The sequence below is a fragment of the Panthera pardus genome, unplaced genomic scaffold (genome assembly GCF_024362965.1).
Source record: "Panthera pardus isolate Hobbes unplaced genomic scaffold, ASM2436296v1 HiC_scaffold_11, whole genome shotgun sequence".
Taxonomy (NCBI): Eukaryota; Metazoa; Chordata; class Mammalia; order Carnivora; family Felidae; genus Panthera; species Panthera pardus.
The window spans coordinates 1,382,758-1,404,562 of NW_026526666.1; the positions used below are offsets into that span (position 1 = coordinate 1,382,758).

Consider the following 21,805-nt stretch of genomic DNA (forward strand, 5'->3'; position numbering starts at 1 on the left):
ATTGACTACTTTCTGTGTTGAGACTGAATATGTGGAAGACAAATAGAAAACTCATGATTTCCTTTTACTTTCATTTATTAGTTTGTTGTGACATGGATAAAATGGAGATACTTTGATTTCTCCCTCTACTCTTACCTTACTGAAGTTCTGGAATAGTTGGGAGTTTAAAAAAAAAAATACTTTGAGCTTGCTGCCTATACTAGTTCTCAAAGCAGTTTAGAGAGGATGTGCATCAGAATCACCTAGGGTGTTCATTTTTAAAATTCAGGTTTAGGGGCGCTTGGGTGGGTCAGTCCATTAAGCGTCCAACTTTGACCCACGTCGTAGGTTCGTGGGTTTAAGTCCCACATCGGGCTCTATGCTGTCGGCTCAGAGCCTAGAGCCTGTTTCAGAATCTTACTCCCTCTCTCTCTGCCCCTCCCCCATTCATGCTTGTCAGTCTCTTGCTCAAAAAATAAACGTTAAAATTCTGGTTTAACACCATTTTGGGAGTCAAATTTGGCTTAATTCCCCAAACGATTTGAGTCACAGCTAAACTTAGAGGACTTTTTTTTTTAAGTTTACTTGTTTGAGAGAGAGTGAGTGAACAAGCAGGAGAGGAGCAAAGAGGAGAATCCCAAGCAGGCTCCACAGTCAGTGCAGAGCCTGACTTGGGGCTTGAACTCATGAACCCTGAGACCACAATCTGAACTGAAATCAAGAGTCAGATGCTCAACTGACTGAGCCACCCAGGTGCCCCTAAACTTTTAAATGATCACCTAATACTTTATTTTTGAGAGGGGGCAAGGGTCAGAGAGAGAGAGGGAAAGAGAGAGAAGCAGTGCTCACCTGAAGGGGGGCTTAAACCCTAAGATCATGACCTGAGCTGAAGTGGGATGCTTAAACGACTAAGCCACCCAGGTGCCCCTGAACACATAAGACCTTTAAGAGGTTTTCTGATCGTAGATCTGGACAATAAACATTTAGGTTAAATGCTGAATTTACTCAGTATTTCCTCTACTAAGGGTGAGGAGGTGGCCCTAGGTGAGGGATTGAAGCTGTCAGGTCCTGCTGGGGGCAGCTTTACCAGACACTATTTCTATCTTTGAAACAGTGTTTTAACTAAAATCACATTTGCAACCAACATTAAGCCAGAAATTCTTTAAGAATCTAGCACATGGGTGGGTATAAATGTTGAAGAAAAATGTTAAGCCCTTTGTTATCCCACAAAAATTAAGCCTGGCTTCTACACAGCTGTTTTCAGCATAGGCCCAAATGAAGACCGTGGCAGATTTCCTGTGTTGTCCTGCAGAGAATCCGGTATCTGCTATGAGAACCAAGAGCCAAAGGGTTCTCTGACCAGGAATGCAGATGGCATGTGGCAGTAATTAGCAGCTTCACTCTTAGTGTGACCTGGTCAGACAATAAAACCACTCAGCCAGCATTTCAAAGGATTTATTTATTTTACAATAGAAAAGTATACCTTTGAACCAGCCAAGTTCAAAGTGAGAAGAAGGGCACAACTTTCAGTTCTGGATAATGCATCTGTATGTCATTCAAAGCCACTAAAAAGGAAGAGAACATAATAAAATTGTGAAGCCACAGGGGGAGGAATTAATTCCTAAAAGCAACTCTGTCCTCCAACCCAAACCCCTCTCCCTGCCAAAGAGGTTTTTTGGAGGAGACCTCCAGAAAAACCCAGCTTAGTGCAAGCCAAGGAGACTCCCATCTGTTCTACCACTTATGTTTTCTTCTGTAATTTTAATTTCAATCACCTGATCATGTGAGCAATCTCCCAGTTGGTCTCTGCAGACAGTGGCCCCTCTATTTCAACACCTTTTTCGGTGACGGTGGCAATTTGAAACTGAAAGAAAGCAGAGCTCTCAATAAAAATGCCCACCCCACCTGAAGTTCCTGGGACCTGCTCAAAGGTCAAGTAGAGAGTCTTACCCTAATCTGAAAATAGGAGATTCGGCAATCCATTCTTCAAAAGCAAAGACCCAGGTATCCCAACTATCGAGAACATGCCAGTTAGAGTCCCATCATCTTTATTATTCACATCCCTCCTTACCCGGTTATAGGAACGGGCATCTCGATAGTACAGCACACGCATGCAGCGTTCCACCAGCTCTCGGGCCTCAGTCTGGCTCAGCACTGGCTGCTTCTCCAGAACTTCTCGCAGCAGAGGCTAGGGAAATGGGGAAAACATGGGAGATACCAGAGGCTGAATACCAGCCTGTCTCAATTCCATGGTGTGAAAAGCAGCATAAATGGGTTTAAAAGGTGACATTCCACCTCCTGCCTCCCCAGAATGAATTCTGCTTACTTGTGCTAAGACCTACTTGAAGGGCATGTTCTAGGGCATTTCCTCTTTGCACATGTCTACTGAATCTCTGAGCCACCACTCTGTCATTGGAACATAAGTACAACACATACAGCCTCCAGACTACAAAGAAACCACGTGTCCAGCAGTAGGGATCCTAGCCTAGTCCATGTTGGAATTTCACAGGAAGAACAAGCAGACAACCACAAGCCCCCATCGCCTTTTGTCTTCCAACCCCTCTCCCCTACGTACCTGAGCCAAGTATGCACCATAACCAGTGGCCAGCGAAGGGGCTTCATACGCTACACCAAGCATGTCCACGTAACCGAGGAAGCTAACAGGACACAACAGGTCAAAGAACTCATTTCATTTTAGGCTTTCTTAGGTACTTTAGCTGAAGGATGGGACAACAGGGTCTGAGAAGTGGCATTCCCTCAGCGGGAGAGAAGATGCTACATAGACATTAGTAGTTGGGTGGGTGGGGAAATAAGTTATTTGTAGTCAAATCAACCTCTCTCCATCAGCATAGCCTCCGATGACCATGGTGTTCCACAGGGGGTTCATCTTGGAGCGGCGGCTGTACATGGCTCTGGTCAGCCAGGAATGAATAGCTCTGGGACTATAGCTGTGTCCATCTCCCAACAGCTCCTCATCAATCCTTCAAAGGAATTGGTTGTGAGGAAAGGGGGAGAATGGAAATCGGCAATTCCATCCACCCCACAAAAGTTACAATCTTCTTCATTCTACACCCCCCTAACGCCAAAAACTATGTATTGTAAACACTCTGATCTTCCACGGAACCCCAGCAACTTTCTGGCCTTCTGCTGCAGCCTCAGACTCCTCCACTCTAGAACTTCTATGGGGATTTCTAAGAACAAAACAGTAAGTTCCTTTCCCCACCTGGGATCTACTCCCTCTTCTCCAGATGACTTACACCATCTGGCCGAGAACTTGCTTCAAATATTGGAAATCAGCATAGTCTCCGGAAGCACCCAGCATGGTGCTGTCGTTGACTCTCATAATGCGAGAGATGTTGCGGAAACGAGCCAAGGAGCCATAGGAGCCCAGCATGTCTGCTGCGATCACCACTCCACCCTCAAACTTAACGCCGAGGACCGAGGTCCCGGTCACCATGGGGTTCCTGCACAGAGAGAGAGGGAGGTCTGGCGAGGGGAGGAACGTTGGAAGAGCCGGAGCCCTCTTCCGCGCAGTGGGTTCCGCTTCTGATTTTCCAGGCCTTCTTTGCTTCTCCGGGACTCTCCGCCCCGCGCTCCTCGCTGTTCGCTTGCCCTGCGGCCCTCACCTCGCCTTCCCGGCTCCCTAAGCACCGGCCCGCCGCACCAGGTCCCACCGTCCCGCCCCCTGCGCAGGCTCGGACGCCAAGAGCTTACTGCGTGCGCGTCATCGGACCCCCGTAGGGAGCGGATGCCGGATCCACCGAGGCACCAGGAGTGGACGGGATGCGGTAAAACTGCCCCGGGGCCGGACCCCCGGCCCAAAGACTGGACCGCGACTCCAAGAACGCTTCCATCTTAGTCACGGTGGCAGAAGAAATGACAGCGCTTGCGCCAACGGAAGCGGAAGTGATCCCTCTGTGGGCACACCTTCTTCCTGCCGGCCACCTCCAGTAGCCATGTTGATGAGGTCAAGGCCCTTCTACCTTCGTCGTGGTTGACGGCTGGGACCCAGAGTTGTGGAATCGCGTGACGTCGCAGCGCGGCGCCGCCGCGCAGTAGAGTCTGGACTAGATCAGTTTCTGACGCACAAATTCAAGGTCGGGGAGGTTGGTTGGGAGGTAGGTATGTGGAACCACTTCAAGACACAGATCCTGAGCGAGGAGGCAGAAATTCTCTTGTCCTTTTTCTGTATCTTTATCAAAAAGCCCATATGAAACTAACAGTGAACGCGGGATCTCTTCACATGTGCATTTCTCAAAGCAGCCTTGTATAGCAGGCATTACTCGACCCGTTTTATAAATATGTCTTGTGGTGTAGTGATTTTACGTGGCCACACAGAGAGTGAAGGTAAATCTGTCTTCAAGCCCAGATTTAAAAAAGAATCATACAGATGTGCAAATCCTGTGGTGTATGGTATTTCAGGTGGGTCACTCACTCTGTGAGAACTTGGACAGATATTTGAAAGTTTTCTTATTGTCAAATGCTCTTGCCCACCTCGTATGCAGCAGAAAAATTCCATTGACTGTGGGCATGAAACCAAATTCCAGAAGTTTCCTTTTCAATGTGGTTATGTAGCAGGAACTGGAACAGTATATAAAATGAAACTGGGCGGGGCGCCTGGGTGGCGAAGGGGGTTAAGCCCAGGACTCTTGATTTTGGCTAAGGTCATTATCTCAAGGTTCATGAGATCTGGGTGGAGGGGAGCTGGGCTCTGCACTGGCAGCAGGGAGGCTGCTTGGGATTCTCTCTCTCTGGGCCCCTCCCCTGCTGGTGCGCAGGCTCTCTCTCAAAATAAATAAACATTTTTTAAAAATTACAATCAAACTGGTGAACTGAAATCACTACTTTGTCACTCCTCCCTACACAACTTGAATTAAAATTTTTTTACTTAGTGGGAAACCAAATCAATTTCGTTTTAAAAATTCCATGAGTTAATTTGAACCAAAGCAATGCAGGAAATCTTAACCTAATTAAGTAACAAAAAATTTTATTGGGTCATGAAACCCTGGAAAGGGAAGTTTCAAGATCTTGTGTTAGAGGCACCCAACTGACATTCATTGTATCACCTTTGGTCTTGAAAAATATACTTATTTTTCTCTCTAATAGCCACTTCCTCAAACCCTATATTCCAAGTGACTCTTGGGTCACTCAGTTTTACTTGAACAAATAGCAGGTGCTCAGTGGGATGATGGCTTACTGGAATTCCTCGAAAACTACGCGAATACTTTGTTATTTGTAGCTGCCAGAGCCCTCATTATATGAACTTTAAATCAATCAATCAGTCAATCAATCAGCAATTAACTGGCTATGTCCTTGTTTAGAAGTGGTCTCATGGCTTGCTGGTTTTGGTCTCACTCCTTCTTAGGTCTTCATATTAAGGTTCTTGTGGGGACAGTACCAGTTTCAGAGATCAAACAGGTAGTCAAAATTCCATCAGGCCTAAATGAAGAAAAGTGAAAGGATCTAGAATCATCCAGCCTGAGAGTAGAATGGCTCTCAAACCACCAACATTTGATGATGCAATATTCAAAAGAAGGTGACCAGCCTGTCTTTTTTTTAAATTTTTTTGTTTAATGTTTATTTATTTTTGAGAGAGACAGACTGCGAGGGGGAGAGGGACAGAGAGAGAGGGAGACACAGAATCCGAAGCAGGCTCCAGGCTCTGAGCTGTCAGCACAGAGACTGACACAGGGCTGGAACTCATGAACGTGCGATCATGACCTGAGCCGAAGTTGGACGCCCAACCGACTGAACCACCCAGGCACTCCCAGCCTGTCTTTTGTTATGAGGTGAAAACAAGACATAAATTAAACAAACAAGGGAAATTAGGAAGTTTCTTTCTTCTCTTTTTATTTTTTTTAATGTGTATTTATTAATTTTGAGACAGAGAGAGAGAGCATGAGCAGGGGAGGGGCAGAGAGAGAGGAAGAGAGAGAATTCCAAGTAGGCTCTGAGATGTCAGCACAGAGCCCAACACGGGGCTCCAATCCACAAGCCACAAGATCATGACCTGAGCTGAAATCAAGAGTCCGACGTGTAACCTACTGAGCCAACCAGGTGCCCCACTTTTCTAAAGCAGGTCTGATATTATCTGGAAAATCTTTTTTAAGTGTGCCTAATTTTCTATGGTTGGCTGTTAACTTTGAGTGTAATTAACACTTAGCTCCCACCAAAGTTTAAGCTCTTAAATCGTCAATCCCTGGACTGGATTTGAAACCTGAAACCTGTCAGGATATGCTTAAATATAGGGGATGTCCTTAAATTCTCAGAACAGAAATAAAACTGGACTAAATTGGAATATAGCAACCACCATCCCCACCACCTCACAAACATTTTCACTACTCTACTTTTTAGGAGAAATGGAATTTGAACCTTCCAACTCCAAAAGAGTTAAGGATCATTTCCTGACCTGCTGGGGGGGGGGGGGGTATAACAGAAAGATGAGAAAGAAAACCTATCCAGCTTCGCCATAGCTGCACTACTCTATGGGTCTTCCCTGAGGATTTTTGCAATTTTACATCCTCTATAATTCAGTTCTACAGTGTCTCTCTCACAGCATGCATCACACTTGCCGTAATACTGTCTCCTCTGCCAAACTAAAAGTCCCCACAAAGGCAGGAACTGAAATTGCCTTTCAACAGTGTCCTTTGATGCACAGAAGTTTTCAGTTTTGACGTATCCCTATTTATCAATTTACTCCTTTGTTGCCCATACTTTTGACTTCATATACAGGAAATTATTAATGCTTCAATGTCAATGAAGCTCTCCTCTGGTTTCCTTCTAAGAGTTTTATAGCTTTAACTCTTGTATTTAGATGTCTTATCCACTTTTTAGAAAATATTTTATTTTTAAGTAATCGCTATACCCAATGTGGGGCTTGAAGTCACAACCCCAAGATCAAGAGTCACATGCTCCAGGGCACCTGGGTGGCTCAGTCAGTTAAGCGGCCGACTTCGGCTCAGGCCATGATCTCGCGGTCTGTGAGTTCGAGCCCTGCGTCGGGCTCTGTGCTGACAGCTCAGAGCCTGGAGCCTGTTTCAGATTCTGTGTCTCCCTCTCTCTGACCCTCCCCTGTTCATGCTCTGTCTCTCCCTGTCTCAAAAATAAATAAAACGTTAAAAAAGAAAAAAAAAAAGAGTCACATGTTCCACTGACAGCCAGCCTGGCACTCCATGAGTCTCTTATCCATTTTGAGTTAAATTTTATATATGGTATAAAGTAAGGATCCAGCTTAATTCTTTGCGTGTGGAAATCCAGTTTCCCCAACATCATTTATTGGAAAGACTGTCTTTTCCTCAATGGATGGCATTTGTACCTCATGGAATTCATTGATTGTATGTGTGAGGATTTATTACTGGGTTCTGTGTTGTATCCCATTAGTCTGTGTGTCTGTTTTTATGACAGTACCACACTGTTTTGCTTTCTGTAGATTTGTAGCAAGATTTGAAATCACGAAGTGTAAGATCCCCAACTTTATTCTTTTTTTACATGTTTTGGTAAAAGTGTCTTTTTGAAACTTTTTTTGTGGTGGCATTTTTTCCTCTCCTATGGAAATCTGGGTTGATGGTTACTTTCTTTTGGAACTTTAAAGATGTTATTTCATTATCTTCTGACTTCCACTGTTTGTGTTAGGAAGTCACCGGAGTGTCATACTGTTGTTTCTTTGAAGATAATGTGGTTTTCTTTCTTCTGACTTCTTTTGAGATGTTCAACAGTGTCTTTGATGTACAGCAGTGTTAGGAGGATGTACCTAGGCGTTGTTTTATTTGTATCTATCCTCCTTGGGTTTGCTGAGCTTCTTGAATCTGTGGGTTGGTATCTTTCACTGGTTTTTGAGAATTCTCAGCCATTATCTCTTCAGATATTGCTTTTGCCCAGAATTCTCCTTTCTCTCCTTAGACTGCAGATATGCTATCTATTTGAGCATGTCCCTGTGCTTCATACGTTCTTTCTTTTTCTTTTTTTTATGTTTATTTTTGAGCGAGAGAGAGCCAGGGAGGGGCAGAGAGAGATGGGGACAGAGGATCTGAAGCGGGCTCTGCGCTGACAGCAGCGAGTCCAATGTGGGGCTCCAACTCATAAACCGTGAGATCATGACATGAGCTGAAGTCAGATGCTCAATTGACTAAGCCACTCAGGCACCCTACTTCATACTTTCTTGTTTTCCACTCTTTTTGATATCTGTGTTTCAACTTGAGTATTATCTTTAAATATATTTTTTAAACATTTTTTTTAATGTTTATGTATTTTGAGAGAGATAGAGTATGAGTGGGAGAGAGGCATCGAAAGAGAGAGAGAGAGACAGAGAGAGAGAGAGAGAGAGAGAGAGAGAGAAAATCCCAAGCAGCCTCCGCACTGTCAGCACAGAGCTCAATGTGGGGCTCAGTCCCACAATTCTGGGATTGTGACCTGAGCTGAAATCAAGAGTCAGACTCTTAACCCACTGACCCACCCAGGTGCCTCCAACTTGAGTATTTTCTATTGACCTGTCTTCCAGTTCACTAACCCTATGTTCTACTTTGTCCAATCTGCTGTTAAATCCTTACATTGAATTCTTCAGATTTTTTTTTCAGTTCTAAAATGTCCATTTGACTTTTTTATGGATTCCAATTCTATTTAAATTTTCCATATTTTCATCTATTATGTTCATTGTTTTCACTCTTCCTTAATATGTTAATCTAGGTTATTTTTACATTCTTGTATGCTGACTCTAGTATCTGGATCATCTGTGCATTTTCTTCTTTTTTTTCTTTTCATTTTGGTCATGTTTCTTTTACTCTATGCAAATAGAATATTTTTTTCTTTTTTTCCAGAAATGATTAATAATTCTAGAGGCTCTATATCATGTTCTTTTCCAACAGAGAACATTCTCCCTTTTTTCTTTCAGGCAGATAGGGTGAGGGGCTGATCAACTCAATCTAGTCAGGAATTAAGCGGTGTCAGGGTCAGGTTGCTGTTTCAGTCTGATTTGCTCATATTCTTCAGACATGTTCCTCACATGTTCCTCACAACCTTCTGATTGAAAACTGGGCAGGTCTTCATCTCCTTAGCCCCAAAATACTAAAGAAGATTGAGCTGACTCTCCAGGTTCCTGCTCCATGCAGCTCAGAATCTGGCAGATGTCTTTTTTTTTTTTTTTTAATATCTTTATTTGAGAGAGAGAGAGACAGAGCACGAGCAGGGGAGGGGCAGAGAGAGAGGGAGACACAGAATCTGAAGCAAGCTCTAGGCTCTGAGCTGTCAGCACAGAGCTCAACACAAGGCTTGAACTCATAAACCGTAAGATCATGACCTGAGCCAAAGTCAAACACTCAATGCAGTGAGCCACCCAGGCGCCCCGAATCTGGCAGATATCTTGAAGAGGAGACCAGTTGGAAGTTGAGGTTCTTCCTCTGACTCAACAGGTCTTTATTTCCTAACCAATAATTCCAGACTGGGAGATTTAGTCTGCCTTTTAGAAGCTTCTAGTCAGCCTCTCCAGCCTCCTGCACATTCCAAGAGTTCAGCAAATGTTCCATGGATAAACTAGCCACTGTTAGAGGCCCCCTCAGTTTTCAACTTGTCACTCCAATTTTCCAGTTTTGAATGACCACCAAAAGTGTGATTTCTCTTTCCCAAATAGAGGCATTCTGCCTAGATTATGCTTTAACCTCAGCCTGTGCTCAACTTAACTCAGAAAGGTTTTTCCATCTCTGGATTTTATGTCACCTGGTCCTCATTCCTTCCACAGCCTTTTGGTGCTTTTTAAAAAAATATACTTGTGGGGGGCGCCTGGCTGGCTCAGTTGGCTAAGTGTCCAACTCTTGGTTTTGGCTCAGGTCATGATCTCATGATTCGTGAGATCAAGCCCCATGCCAGGCTCCGTGGTGACAGCACAGAGCCTGCTTGGGATTCTCTCTCACCCTCTTTCTCTGCCCCTCCCCTGTTTGTGTGCATGTGCTCTCTCTCTCTCTCAAAGAAACAAAAACTTTAATAAATAAATAAACAAACAAACAAACAAATAAATAATGTGTTTTTTGTAATCTATCTAGATTCTTGCTGCAGTAGGATGACTGACCTGCCATGACTTACCTGGTGCATTCATTTGCTGTAACAAATAACAAACCACAGTGGTTTAAAACAACAGAAATGTATCCTCACACAGTTCTAGAAGCCAGAAGTCTGAAGTCAAGGCATCAGCAGGGCCACACCCTCTCTGGAGGGTTCTTTGGCCTGTGGGTACATCACTCTTTGTCCTCATGTCACCTTCTCCTCTGGGTCAAATCCCCCTCTGCCTTTCTCTTTTAAGGACACTTATGATTACATTTAGGGCCTGCCCAGATAATTCATTATATTCTCTTCATTTAAGGACCCTTCCTGGGGCCCCTGGGTGGCTTGGTTGGTTAAGTATCCAACTTTGGCTCAGGTTAGGATCTCATGGCTTGTGAGTTCCAGCCCTATGTCAGGCTCTGTGCTAACAGCTCAGAGCCTGGAGCCTTCTTCGGATTCTGTGTCTCCCTCTCTCTCTGCCCCTCCCCTGCTCACACTCTGTCTCTCTCTCAAAAAAATAAATAAACATTAAAAAAAAATTAAAGATCCTTCCTTTAGGGACACCTGGGTGGCTCAATTGGTAGAGCATCCAACTCGTGATCTCTGGGTCGTGACTCCAAGCCCCACACTGGGCATGGAGCCTACTTAAAAAAATTATAAAGAAAAGAAAAAAGAAAAGTAAAGATCCTTCCTTAAATGACAACTGCAAACACCCTTTTTCTAAATAAGGTAACATTTACAGGTTGCAGGGTTAGGGAAGTAGATCTATCTTTTTTTTTTCCCCCATAAATAAATAAGTAAATAAATAAATAAATAAATGAGGAGGAGGAGGCATTATCAACCAACCGCATCTGGATACAGAAATGCATCTGTTTTTTTACCTTTATAGTTGAAAAATAAAACACAGAAGATCACGCAAAACAAATATATGACTTGATGAATTATTGTAAGGCAACCACCCTTGAAACTACCATCTAGATCAAGAAATGGAACCACTCCAACTATCCCACCCAGTCCTAATCACAATTCTCGCTTTGCCCCTAAAAATTAGCCATTATTCCTGACTTTTGTAATCATCACTCCCTTGTATTTCTTTTTTGTAATAAGTTTTATTTTTTTCTAAGTTTATTTTGTGAAAGAGAGAGAGAGTGCAGGGGAGGGGAAGAGAGAGAAGGAGAGAGAGAGAATCCCAAGTAGACTCTATGCTGACCTGGGGCTCAGTCTCATGAGATCATAACCTGACAGGAAATCAGTGCACCCTCCCTTGTATTTCTTTATAGTTTTATCGAGGAGGCATGCTTCCCTGGACACTATCCTCCAGTCTTTCCCACTTCTTTGATTTGGCATGTATTCTAAGTTTGGTTTTGTTTTGTTTTTCAATCTTTAGCCCTTTTTAATGACATGTTATTCTTCTCAGTATCATTATATACAAATCAATATAGAGTCTTTTCATTTCCTCTTGCCTTTTAGGGATAGTTAGGACTAAGAAAAACCACTTATTTTTATTATTTCCATTCTCAAATCTGTAGAATTATTATTTTTTTTATTACCCTTTGATTCTTGGTTGGAACGTGTCCAGTTGGATAAAATAGTGAAGATATGCTAAAAGTGCTCCAGTTATAACTACTTAAAATTTTAAATATGTTGGGGCACCTGGGTGGCTCAGTGGGTTGAGTGTCCGACTTTGGCTCCGGTCATGATCTCATGGTTCATGGGTTCGAGCTCCGTATCAGGCCCTGTGCTGACAGCTCGGAACCTGGAGCCTGCTTCCGATTCTGTGTCTCCCTCTCTCTGCCGCTCTCCTACTTCTGCTCTCTTTCTCTCAAAAATAAATAAACGTTAAAAAAATTTTTTTAAGTTTTAAATTATGTCATAATTTTTTCGCTCTGTCTCTCAAAAATAAATAAACGTTAAAAAAAATTTTTTAAGTTTTAAATTATGTCATAATTTTTTCGCTCTGTCTCTCTCAAAAATAGACATTAAAAAAATTTTTTTAAGTTTTAAATTATGTCATCTTTTCAAATGAAAAAATGAATTTAGAATGAGAAGTTGGTAAATGTCAAACTTAAAAGCTATGGAATTCCAAACAATTAAAATGGCTTAAAGATAATTCCTTACACTGACAATAGAAAATAAAGCTCTTCAAGCAGAAAACTTTGGTTGTTAGAGGAACTGTTCACACTTCACACGATGATTAGAATTAGGTTGCGGAAAGTTTTGTTAGTTACAGGTGGCTGATTTTCCCTGAGGGCGCAGCTCAGGCCTCCTGGCCCTCCCAACACCCTGCCCCTCCCATCTCATCTCAGATTGTCCTTTAGGATGCCTGGCTGGCTCAGTGAAGCATGCAACCCTTGATCCTGGTGTCAGGAGTTCAAGCCCCACGTTGGGTGTAGAGCCTACTTTAAAAAGAAATAAGAATAAAAATAAAAGGTCATGTCATAAAAAAAAAAAAATGCTGTCTAACCTTTCCCTTAATCTATCTCACCTTGAGCTCATGGGAACTGCTTTCATTCCACCTCTTGTGGAGGTCATGAAACAATCTTCTATTTTGAAGATTACTGAATGTACAGATTTCCTCTTCCATCCCTTTCTTTTCCTAACCGTTTATCCATTGAAGACTCCAGATGTCTGACTCCAGATGTCCAGACCTTCTGCCTACAGCCTGGGTTTTGCTGATTGTATACTAATAGTGTAACTCACTGTGTTCCTCTTTCCTCTGCTTTTCTGCATGTGGGCAGCTCAACCCAGAGGTCTGATCAGACCCAGGTTGGATGCCTTTGGCAAGACTGTAGGTGGTGGTGTATTCTTTCATTGGAGGCCCATTGTGTCTGATTGTCTCTCTTTTTTGTGATGTTAACAATTGCTTTTGTTCAGTAAATTCACTGGTGTTGCAAAAAAATGATGTTTTGAATCTGCTATTTCATTTTCGTTCCTTAGCTTGACTATTTCCGTAGAGAGACACTTACCCTCATCTATTTTTTGGTTACTCAGCGCTAAACACATGTAAGGAAGGCGGGATAAGACGCACCTGGCTCATTTGGTAGAACATGTGACTCTCAATCTCAGGGTGGTGAGTTCAAGCCCCACATTGGCTGTGGAGCCTACCTTAAAAAAAAAAGTTAAAAAAAAAAGAAAAGCAAGATAACTTGATTCTTTAATGACTTTTTAAGATGATTTTGCCCCATCATTATTTAAATGCGACAATTTTTGTATTGTTTTAAGTTTATTTATTTTTGAGAGAGAGAAAGAATCCCAAGCAGGCTCTGTGCTGTCAGCACTGAGCCCAAAGTGGGGCTCAAACAGGGCTCAAACCCACAAACTGTGAGATCATGACCTGAGCCAAAATCAAGAGCCGGACACTCAACCAACTGAGCCACCCCGGTGCCCCGACATTTTTTGTATTTTTAGAAATTCATGGATATAAACATTATTCATTTCAGTGGTCAAATTATTCCAGATTTGGCCAGTAACAGTGCTTTCAAGCCTTTTAACATTTCCCCATCATTTTTGAGCCCATCCTTTCTGGCACAACAGGATATTCTAGGCTCATCTCATAATTTCTCTCCGCACAAGCCCTGGAGTCAGCCATTTTTCCGAGGAGCCTTGACTTCTTTTAGTGGAAACTAGTATTTAGGAACCAAGATTTGGTCCTTAGGTGAGCTTTTTACTATGGAGATGTTGATGTTCACAAGACTTCTCAGTGGAGTGAGCTACACATGTACGTTTACATCAATATTTATTTCTATACTTATCTATAGGTATTAAAAACTATTAAGTTTACACCAATATCTCCAATTCCAATCCAACACCACTGGGAATATTCTAATTTTCTCTCTTTTCATTTCTATAATTCCCTTTTTCTGAAAGTGAGAAACATGGCTACCATTAGCTTCACTGTATGATTTTTTTTTTTTAATTTTAGGGAGAAAGAGCAAGAGCGCAAGTGGAGGAGAGGGGCAGAGAGACACAGAGAGAGAATGGTAGCCCAATGTAGGGCTCAACCCCCTGACCCTGGGGTCATGACCTGAGCCGAAATCAAGAGATGCTCAACCAACTGAGCCACCCTGGAGCCCCTCACTATATGATTTTTTTTTAAATGTTTATTTATTTTAGAGACAGAGAGAGCACAGTGGGGGAGGAGCAGAGAGAGCTGGAGACACAATCTGAAGCAGGCTGCAGGCTCTGAGCTGTCAGCACACAGCCCAACGCAGGGCTTGAACCCACGAACCATGAGATCATGACCTGAGCTGAATTCGGACACTCAACTGACTGAGCCACCCAGGCGCCCCACTATATGATTTTTTTAATCAGCTCTCTTATGTGTGACCCATCTCGTGTCACTGCCACCATCTCTATCCCTGCACGAACATCCTCCTCCTGGCGCCCAGACTTCAGTTCTCCTTGCTGTGCTCTTGCTTTGCTATCCCAGCCCTGTGCCAGTGAGCTCCTCAGTCTGCTCTGATGCCAGCAGCCTACCTGGCCCACCCCTCACGAAGATGTTCCCTTTAGCCTACTGTGGCTCCAGTGGTCCATCTCAGGTCACTGTCACTGCTACCTCCCTGCCTAGATGTCTCCTTCACATCTCCTACTGGGCCACAGTGCATCCATCTCTGCCTCACACAAGAGGCCTGTCTTGCTTGGGGCCACCTCATGGCTTTTGGGCCAGAATTGTTTACAAAAGGAAGGGGTAGGGGAAGAGGAAGGGGGGAAAATATATATATATATATAAAACAAAGTGTCTCAAGATTTTACACTGATACTTCCACTTCAAATAAAATAACCACAAGCCTTTTACTTAACCTAGTCTGTATTACATCTGTATTTCTTTTCTTCCACAATGAGAAGAGACTCTGTTTTCTCGAGGACATAGGGGGTTATAGAATTAACATATCCCAGGATTACTCATTTATTTTATCCCACAGTTTACAACAGTCTCAGGATAACAGTACTAATAGTACCACCAATATATTAATATCATTTCTACAACATTATTTCTAAAAAGTTAAAACATTTTTTTGTATTTGTTCTTTAAAATATTTCTTCCCTTGATTTACAGCTTTTTTTTTTAATTTTTTTTTTTAACGTTTATTTACTTTTGAGACAGAGAGAGGCAGAGAGAGACAGAGCATGAATGGGGGAGGGTCAGAGAGAGAGAGAGGGAGACACAGAATCTGAAACAGGCTCCAGGCTCCAAGCTGTTGGCACAGAGCCCGACGCGGGGCTCGAACTCACGAACCGCGAGATCATGACCTGAGCCGAAGTCAGACGCTCAACCGACCGAGCCACCCAGGTGCCCCAGCTTTTTTTTTTTTTTTTAATGTTTATTTTTGAGCACAAGAGAGAGCGAGCAAGAGTGAGTGGGCGAAAGGGCAGAGAGAGAGGGAGACACAGAATGTGAAGCAGGCTCCAGGCTCTGAGCTGTCAGCACAGAGCCCAACACAGGGCTCGAACTCATGAACCACGAGATGGTGACCTGAGCTGAAGTCGGACACTTAACCAAGCCACCCAGGGGCCCTGATCTTTTTGTATTTATCTTCTTCCCCTGCTTTGATTTTCTTCTTTAGGTCTACTATTATTTGCTCCTGATCTTTACCTGTCTTTAGTATTTGTCACTGGCTCTTGAATCCTTAATATCTTTTCATTTATTTTCAACCTAATTTTTTTTTTACATTCTGCTTCTCTTGGGGCTTTATCTTTTGTATTTATTCAGTCTTATATTCCTTTTAGTTTATAGTCTTCATTTCTGAAAAGACTTTTTCTTTTATTTCCAATGATTTCCTGAGGTGAGTCACCCACACTTGCATTTTTTTCAAAATCTGACTTATGTTTTTCTTTTATTTCTTGTATCATTTTCTACTGAGGAAATCTTTCAGCTCGTTTGGAAATAGTGAATTAGATTATTCTGCTTGTGGGAACATCTGTCTGGCATGCTTCCATTGCCTGTAGGGATGTTATTCTCCCTATTCTCATTCTTGTTAGAATAACTTTGTGTGGGATTTGCCCATGAGTCTTTTCTTTCATTTTTTTTGGAAACAATTGTTTTCCTGAACTTGTAGTGGTTCAGGATAGCTTTTCTAACTTCACAGAGCCCCCTCTGCTGTCGTGTTTTGTGTAATGCTTCGGAAAACCTAGCGTGCTCTGTACGGTTTCCTAGCTTGGTTCTCCTTCTCCCCTTTTGTGGGGAGAGAGGCAGAGGGAAAGAGAATCTTAAGCAGGCTCCATGCTCAGTGCGGAGCCCAACACGAGGCTCGAACTCACGACCCTGGGACCATGACCTGAGCCCAAATCCAGAGTCAGATGTTCAACTGACTGGCCACCCAGGTGCACCCTCCCTCCTCCCCTTTATCTACACCTTCTCTTCCTTTGGCTGTGTTATCCCTGTTCTGATTAATTTTTTCTCTACTTCTAGCAGTTTCTTCTCAGTGTGTAGCACTATCCTAGAAGGGAGCCTTGCGGGTCAGTTTGGGAGTTCCTGGGACCCAGACTACTCCAGCCACTTCAGACCTGGATCCCCTTGCCTTCTCAGCCATTGGATTGGGCATAGCCCTTTTCTGTTTCAACTGCTGTTTCGAATTAGCCTGCTGTGTTTTCCAATGAATGCCTCTTAGCTGTTTTGGGATCTCCTGTTTTCAGGTGTTTCTCTCCCACACAAATTCCAACAACTCACAGGTCTTTTAGGTAGTGGCGATTTTGAGACAGGGAAACTGAAGATGATGCAGACAGGCCAGCCCGAGGACCCAAAGAAGGGGAACCCCAGGACTAGCCAGGAGGACCCTTGGCTTCACACAGGATGGAAGTCAACCGTGAGCCAGCAGGAAGTGAAGGCAGAGTTGACTGAAAAAAAATAGAGAGAGAGAGAGATACAGAGCATCCAGGAGACTCGGAAAGGGAAAGAGCATGAAATATCATTTTTGCTTGGGGCCTGGGGTTTTTATTGGCAATTGTGGTCTTATTTACATGTCCTCTTAGGCATCTGGGAACTGGTCAGAACAAGGATGGGGTCCAGGTGTCCATCGTAAGTCACTCATTTCCTGAAGCCAGGGGTCTCGGAGGATGTACACTCCTCCTGGTAAACTCCATAGATGTTATCTTTGGAAGACTCCAAAGATAACATTAGCTCTTTGTCCCTTACAAGGAGGACATATTTTATCTGCATTACAAGACAGGTGTTGAGTGTGTGTGTGGGGGGGGGGGGGGGGTGTGCAGGTCTGAGCAAGAATTGAAGCTGGGCAAGGAGCAAAGGGAAAAAATGGCTTTTTTCATGGGGTCCCTTTGAGACAGTGAAACTGAAGAGACCTCATGAAAAAAAAAACCTCTCAGTGAATGCTGCTCTTCCTTTCTCTGGTCTTGCATTTGATTTCCATCCTGTACGAAGCCAAGACCCTCTGGGCTGGTCCTGTGGGACCTGCTCTGGGTCCTCATGATGAAGTTTTGGGGTGATGGTGGGTGGTTGGGATCTACTCTGGGTCCTTGTGATGAGGTTTTGGGGTGATGGTGGGGTGGTCCAGAGCCCACGGCCAAGAAAGAATTCTTGAAGACATCTTTGGTGCAAAAAGGTGATTTTATTAAGGCATGGGTGCAAAAAGGTGATTTTATTGAAGCATAAGGACAGGACCCATGGGCAGAAAGAGCTGCGCTGGGTTGTGAAGAATGGCTGGTTACATACTGTGGAGTTGGGGAGGTATAGACAAAAGGGAGGCCTCCAGAAGGACTTTGATGTGCTAAAGAGGACTCCGGAGATACCTGAGGCCTTGCTATTGTCCAGCTAAGGTGGTTTTTCCCTCTAGCAAAGCATTAGCGTTAAGACAGTAGGGAGTTCCTGGGAAAACGTTTTACTCTGCCAGCCTCAGGTATTAGTCAATGGGCTGCAGGTTATAAGGAGACTTAATTTTACCTGCCATTTCCTTCTGCCTTTGTTCCCTGTATCACTGTGGAGAGGCGATGTTGGGGCTCCAGGAAACTGAGTCTCTAGGATTCTAGAGCTTAGGCTATTGATAAGATTGCCTTTTTCTTGTAATTTACTAGATGGAGACCCAAGTCTCCATGGAGACCCAAAGTCCTGTATGACTGTGATCTCTATTACTTGGCCATTTGTTTTCTTTCCTTTTTTTTGTCCTTGGGTGGAGACAAGGATGGAGACCCAAGTCCTGTATGACTGTGATCTCTATCAGTTGGCTATTTGTTTTCTTTCCTTTTTTTTGTCCTTGGGTAGCCAGGAGTGCCTGAGGAATGTCACACACATCCCACCTGCGGGAGGGGTGTGCTAGCGTGTATTTTGCCCTCAGCCTGCCTGAGACTCCCTCATCACTTAAACCCAGCCCTCCTGCATCAGTTCGTCCTTACCCACTAATGTTTGGGTGTCTCGGGGACAACTTGTCACCTAATTTTGTAATCATTGGAAACAAAGTTGATAGGATTTTGGTTTGCTGTCTAGTTCTCTCCTTTTTTTTTTTTTTTTTTTTTTTTTTACAGTTTATTTATTTATTTTGAGAGAGAGAGAGGGAGGGAGGAGGAGGAGAGAGAGAGCAAATCCCAAGCAAGCTCTATGCTGTCAGCATGGAGCCTGACGCAGGGCTTGAACTCACAAACCTTGAGATCATGCTCTGAGCTGAAATCAAGAGCCGGACACTTAACTGACTGAGCCACCCAGACAACCCTCGTTTTCTTAAGAGAGAATTTGGTGAGATTAAAAAATCATGCCACTACCATTGTCTGAGAATGCTGTCATTCATTTTTACAGTGTACAAATACCGAAAAGTTTACAGTAGAAAACACTCAATAGTGAGTTTTCCTGTACATAAATTATGCCTTGACAAAGTTGATTTTAAATATTTAAAACAGAAGTTAATCTTTACTCTTACCATCTAGAGATAATCATTCTTAACATTTTGACATAGTGTCTTCCAAGATATCAATAATGATCATGTATTTTTTTTTCCTTACTAATACTGTTTACTTATTTATTTTAGAGAAGCATTTTTACTTCAAAGACAAAATACAAGTCAAACAATACAAATATATCTTTCAAAATTTGGTAATCTCCTGGGCGCCTGGGTGTCTTGGTGGTTAAGGTCTGACTTTGGCTCAGGTCATGATCTCATGATTTGTGGGTTCGAGCCCCACATAAGTCTCTGTGCTGACAGCTCAAAGCCTGAAATCTGCTTTGGACTCTGTGTCTCCCTCTCTCTCTACCCCTCCCCCTGTCTCTCTCTCTCTCTGAAATAAATAAACATTAAAAAAATTTTTTTAATTCTTAAACTTTTATTGTTACCTAGTGATGCTTTTGTTTCTGTAGACTGAGTCAAAAGATACATACCTTTACTCTCTATGGATGCAGCATACATATAGTACACAAATCCGATGCATAATTCCATTAAAAATTGTTTTATGTTTATTTATTTTGAGAGAGAGAGCACAAAAGAGAGGGGGAGGGGCAGAGAGAAGGAGACACAGAATCCCAAACAGGTCTCTAGCTGCCAGTGCTGCAGAGCCCGACTCGGGTCTTGAACTCACAAACTTTGAGATCATGACCAGAGCCGAGATTAACCGACTGAGCTACCCAGGCAGTCCTCAATTAAAATTTATATATGTATATGTCCATGTAACCACTATTTAGATCAAGGTATAAATCTTTCTGCAGAAACCTTCCTTATACCCTTTCAAGTCAATAATCCTCCCCTGAGAGGAAACCACCCTCCTGATATCCGTTAATTTAGATTTGTCTGTCTGTTCTTGAACTTCAAATAAACAAATGACGCGGTACTCTTTTGTGCTTGGCTTTTGCTCAACCATATGTATTTGAGATTCATCTATGTTACTGTAAGAGTAGGGTGTTTTTTTTTCTGTGTGGTATTCATTGTATAAATTGGAGTGCATATTTAAATTTTTTGTCTCTTTTATTGTAGTAAAATATACATAACATAATTTACCATATTAACCATTTTAAGTGTACAATTCAGTGACATTAAGTGTATTCACAATGCTGTGCAACCATCACCATTATCCATTTCCAGAACCTTTTCATCACCCCAAATAGAAACCTTGTATCCATCAACAAATAACCACCCTTCCCCACAGGCCCTGGTAACCTCTATACTACTTTATGTCTTTATGAATTTACCTGTTCTGTATACATCATAGTGAGTGGCATCATATAATATTTGTCTTTTTGTGTCTGGCTTCTTTTACTTAGCATAATGTTTTCAAGGTTCATCCATGTTGTAGCATATGTAAAAATTTCATTATTTTTTAAAGCTGAATAATAGTCCATGGTATGTATATACCACATTTTGTTTACTCATTCATCTATTTATTGGTATCTGGGTTGTTTCCACCTGTTGCCTATTGTGAATAAGCACATTTTTTTGTTTTAATAGATGCTAGCAGCTTATTTTCAGAAAGATTGTGTTTTGGACTGAACTGTGATTACCCCTCTACCAAAATTCACATGTTAAAGCTCTAATCCCCAATGTGACAGTACTTAGAGATAGGGCCTTTAAGGAGGTAATTAAGGTTAAATGTGGTATGAGTGGGGCCCTAATCCTATAGGACTGGTGTTTCTTTTTATCAGAAGAGGAAGAGGGGCACCTGGATGGCTCTGTCAGTTGAATGTCTGACTCTTGATTTCAGCTCAGATCCTAATCCCAGGGTGATGGGATAGACCCCTGCATCAGGCTCTGCACTGAGCATGGAGCCTGCTTGGGATTCTCTCTCTCTCTCTCTCTCTCTCTCTCTCTCTCTCTCTCCCTCTCTCTCTCCATCTTCCCTTCTCCCCAGCACATGCTTCCTCTCTCTCTCTCTCTCTAATTAAAAAAAAAAAAAATCTCTGTGCACTCTCTGTCTCCATAGGCATGGAAGAAAGGCCATCCAAGAACATAGCAAGAAGACAGTCATCTCTAAGCCAGGAATAGAAGTGTTGCCAGAAACCAACCTTGTTGGTGGCACCTTGACCTTAATCTTCCAGCCTGCAGAACTGTGAGAAAATTAATTTCTATCGTTTAAGCTACCCAGGCTGTGATACCTGTATTTTGTTATGGCAGCCCAAACCAACTAATACAGATCATATCAAACTTTTACTCTCATGAGTAGTGTATGACTATGTAATTAGAATGTGCCAGATATCCCCACACTCTCAAAACCATTAGATAGTATCAGTCTTTAAATTTTTGCCCATCTGATAGTGAAAAATAATTTCCATTATGTTGATGAGGAGTGTTATACTCAATTCTCTTCTTCTATGAATTACTTTCACATAGTCTTTATACTTTATTTTGCTTATTTGTTTCACTTTCTAACATTTGGATCTTTATTCTCTGGATTTTTGTTTTGTATATGGTAGGAGATAATGTATCTAACTTTATTTTCTTCCAGATCAATACCCAGTTGTTCCAGGGAGCCTGGGTAGCTCAGTTGGTCAAGTGTCTGACTTTGGCTTAGGTCATGATCTCATGGTTCATGAGTTCAAGCCCCATATTGGGTTCGCTGCTGTCAGCAAAGAGCCTGCCTCAGATCTTCTGTCCCCCTACCTCAGCCCTTCCCACTCTCATACTCTCTCAAAAATAAATAAAACATTTTTTAAAAATACACATGGGGCGCCTGGGTGGCTCAGTCGGTTGAGCGTCCGACTTCAGCTCAGGTCAAGATCTCACGGTTCGTGAGTTAGAGCCCCACGTCAGGCTCTGGGCTGATGGCTCAGAGCCTGGAGCCTGCTTCTGATTCTGTGTCTCCCTCTCTCTCTGCCCCTCCCCCATTCATGCTCTGTCTCTCTCTGTCTCAAAAATAAATAAACATTAAAAAA

General features: G+C 42.8%; 1 protein-coding gene and 1 long non-coding RNA gene across 2 annotated transcripts; one reads left to right on the forward strand and one right to left on the reverse strand.

Annotated features, from left to right (window-relative positions):
- Positions 1–1,418: 1,418 nt before the first annotated feature.
- Positions 1,419–3,869, reverse strand: PSMB4 (proteasome 20S subunit beta 4). The gene is made up of 7 exons (XM_019432825.2): positions 3,694–3,869; positions 3,237–3,443; positions 2,814–2,960; positions 2,555–2,636; positions 2,051–2,167; positions 1,755–1,843; positions 1,419–1,544 (listed from the first exon to the last, which is right to left on the reverse strand). Exons 1-7 carry the CDS (start codon positions 3,831–3,833, stop codon positions 1,532–1,534), a joined length of 795 nt encoding a protein of 264 aa, XP_019288370.1. The 5' UTR covers positions 3,834–3,869; the 3' UTR covers positions 1,419–1,531.
- On the forward strand, positions 3,858–21,549 carry LOC109257009 (uncharacterized). The gene is made up of 3 exons (XR_002075880.2): positions 3,858–4,097; positions 20,857–20,982; positions 21,379–21,549. It is a non-coding gene; the product is annotated as an uncharacterized LOC109257009 (long non-coding RNA).
- Positions 21,550–21,805: the final 256 nt, after the last annotated feature.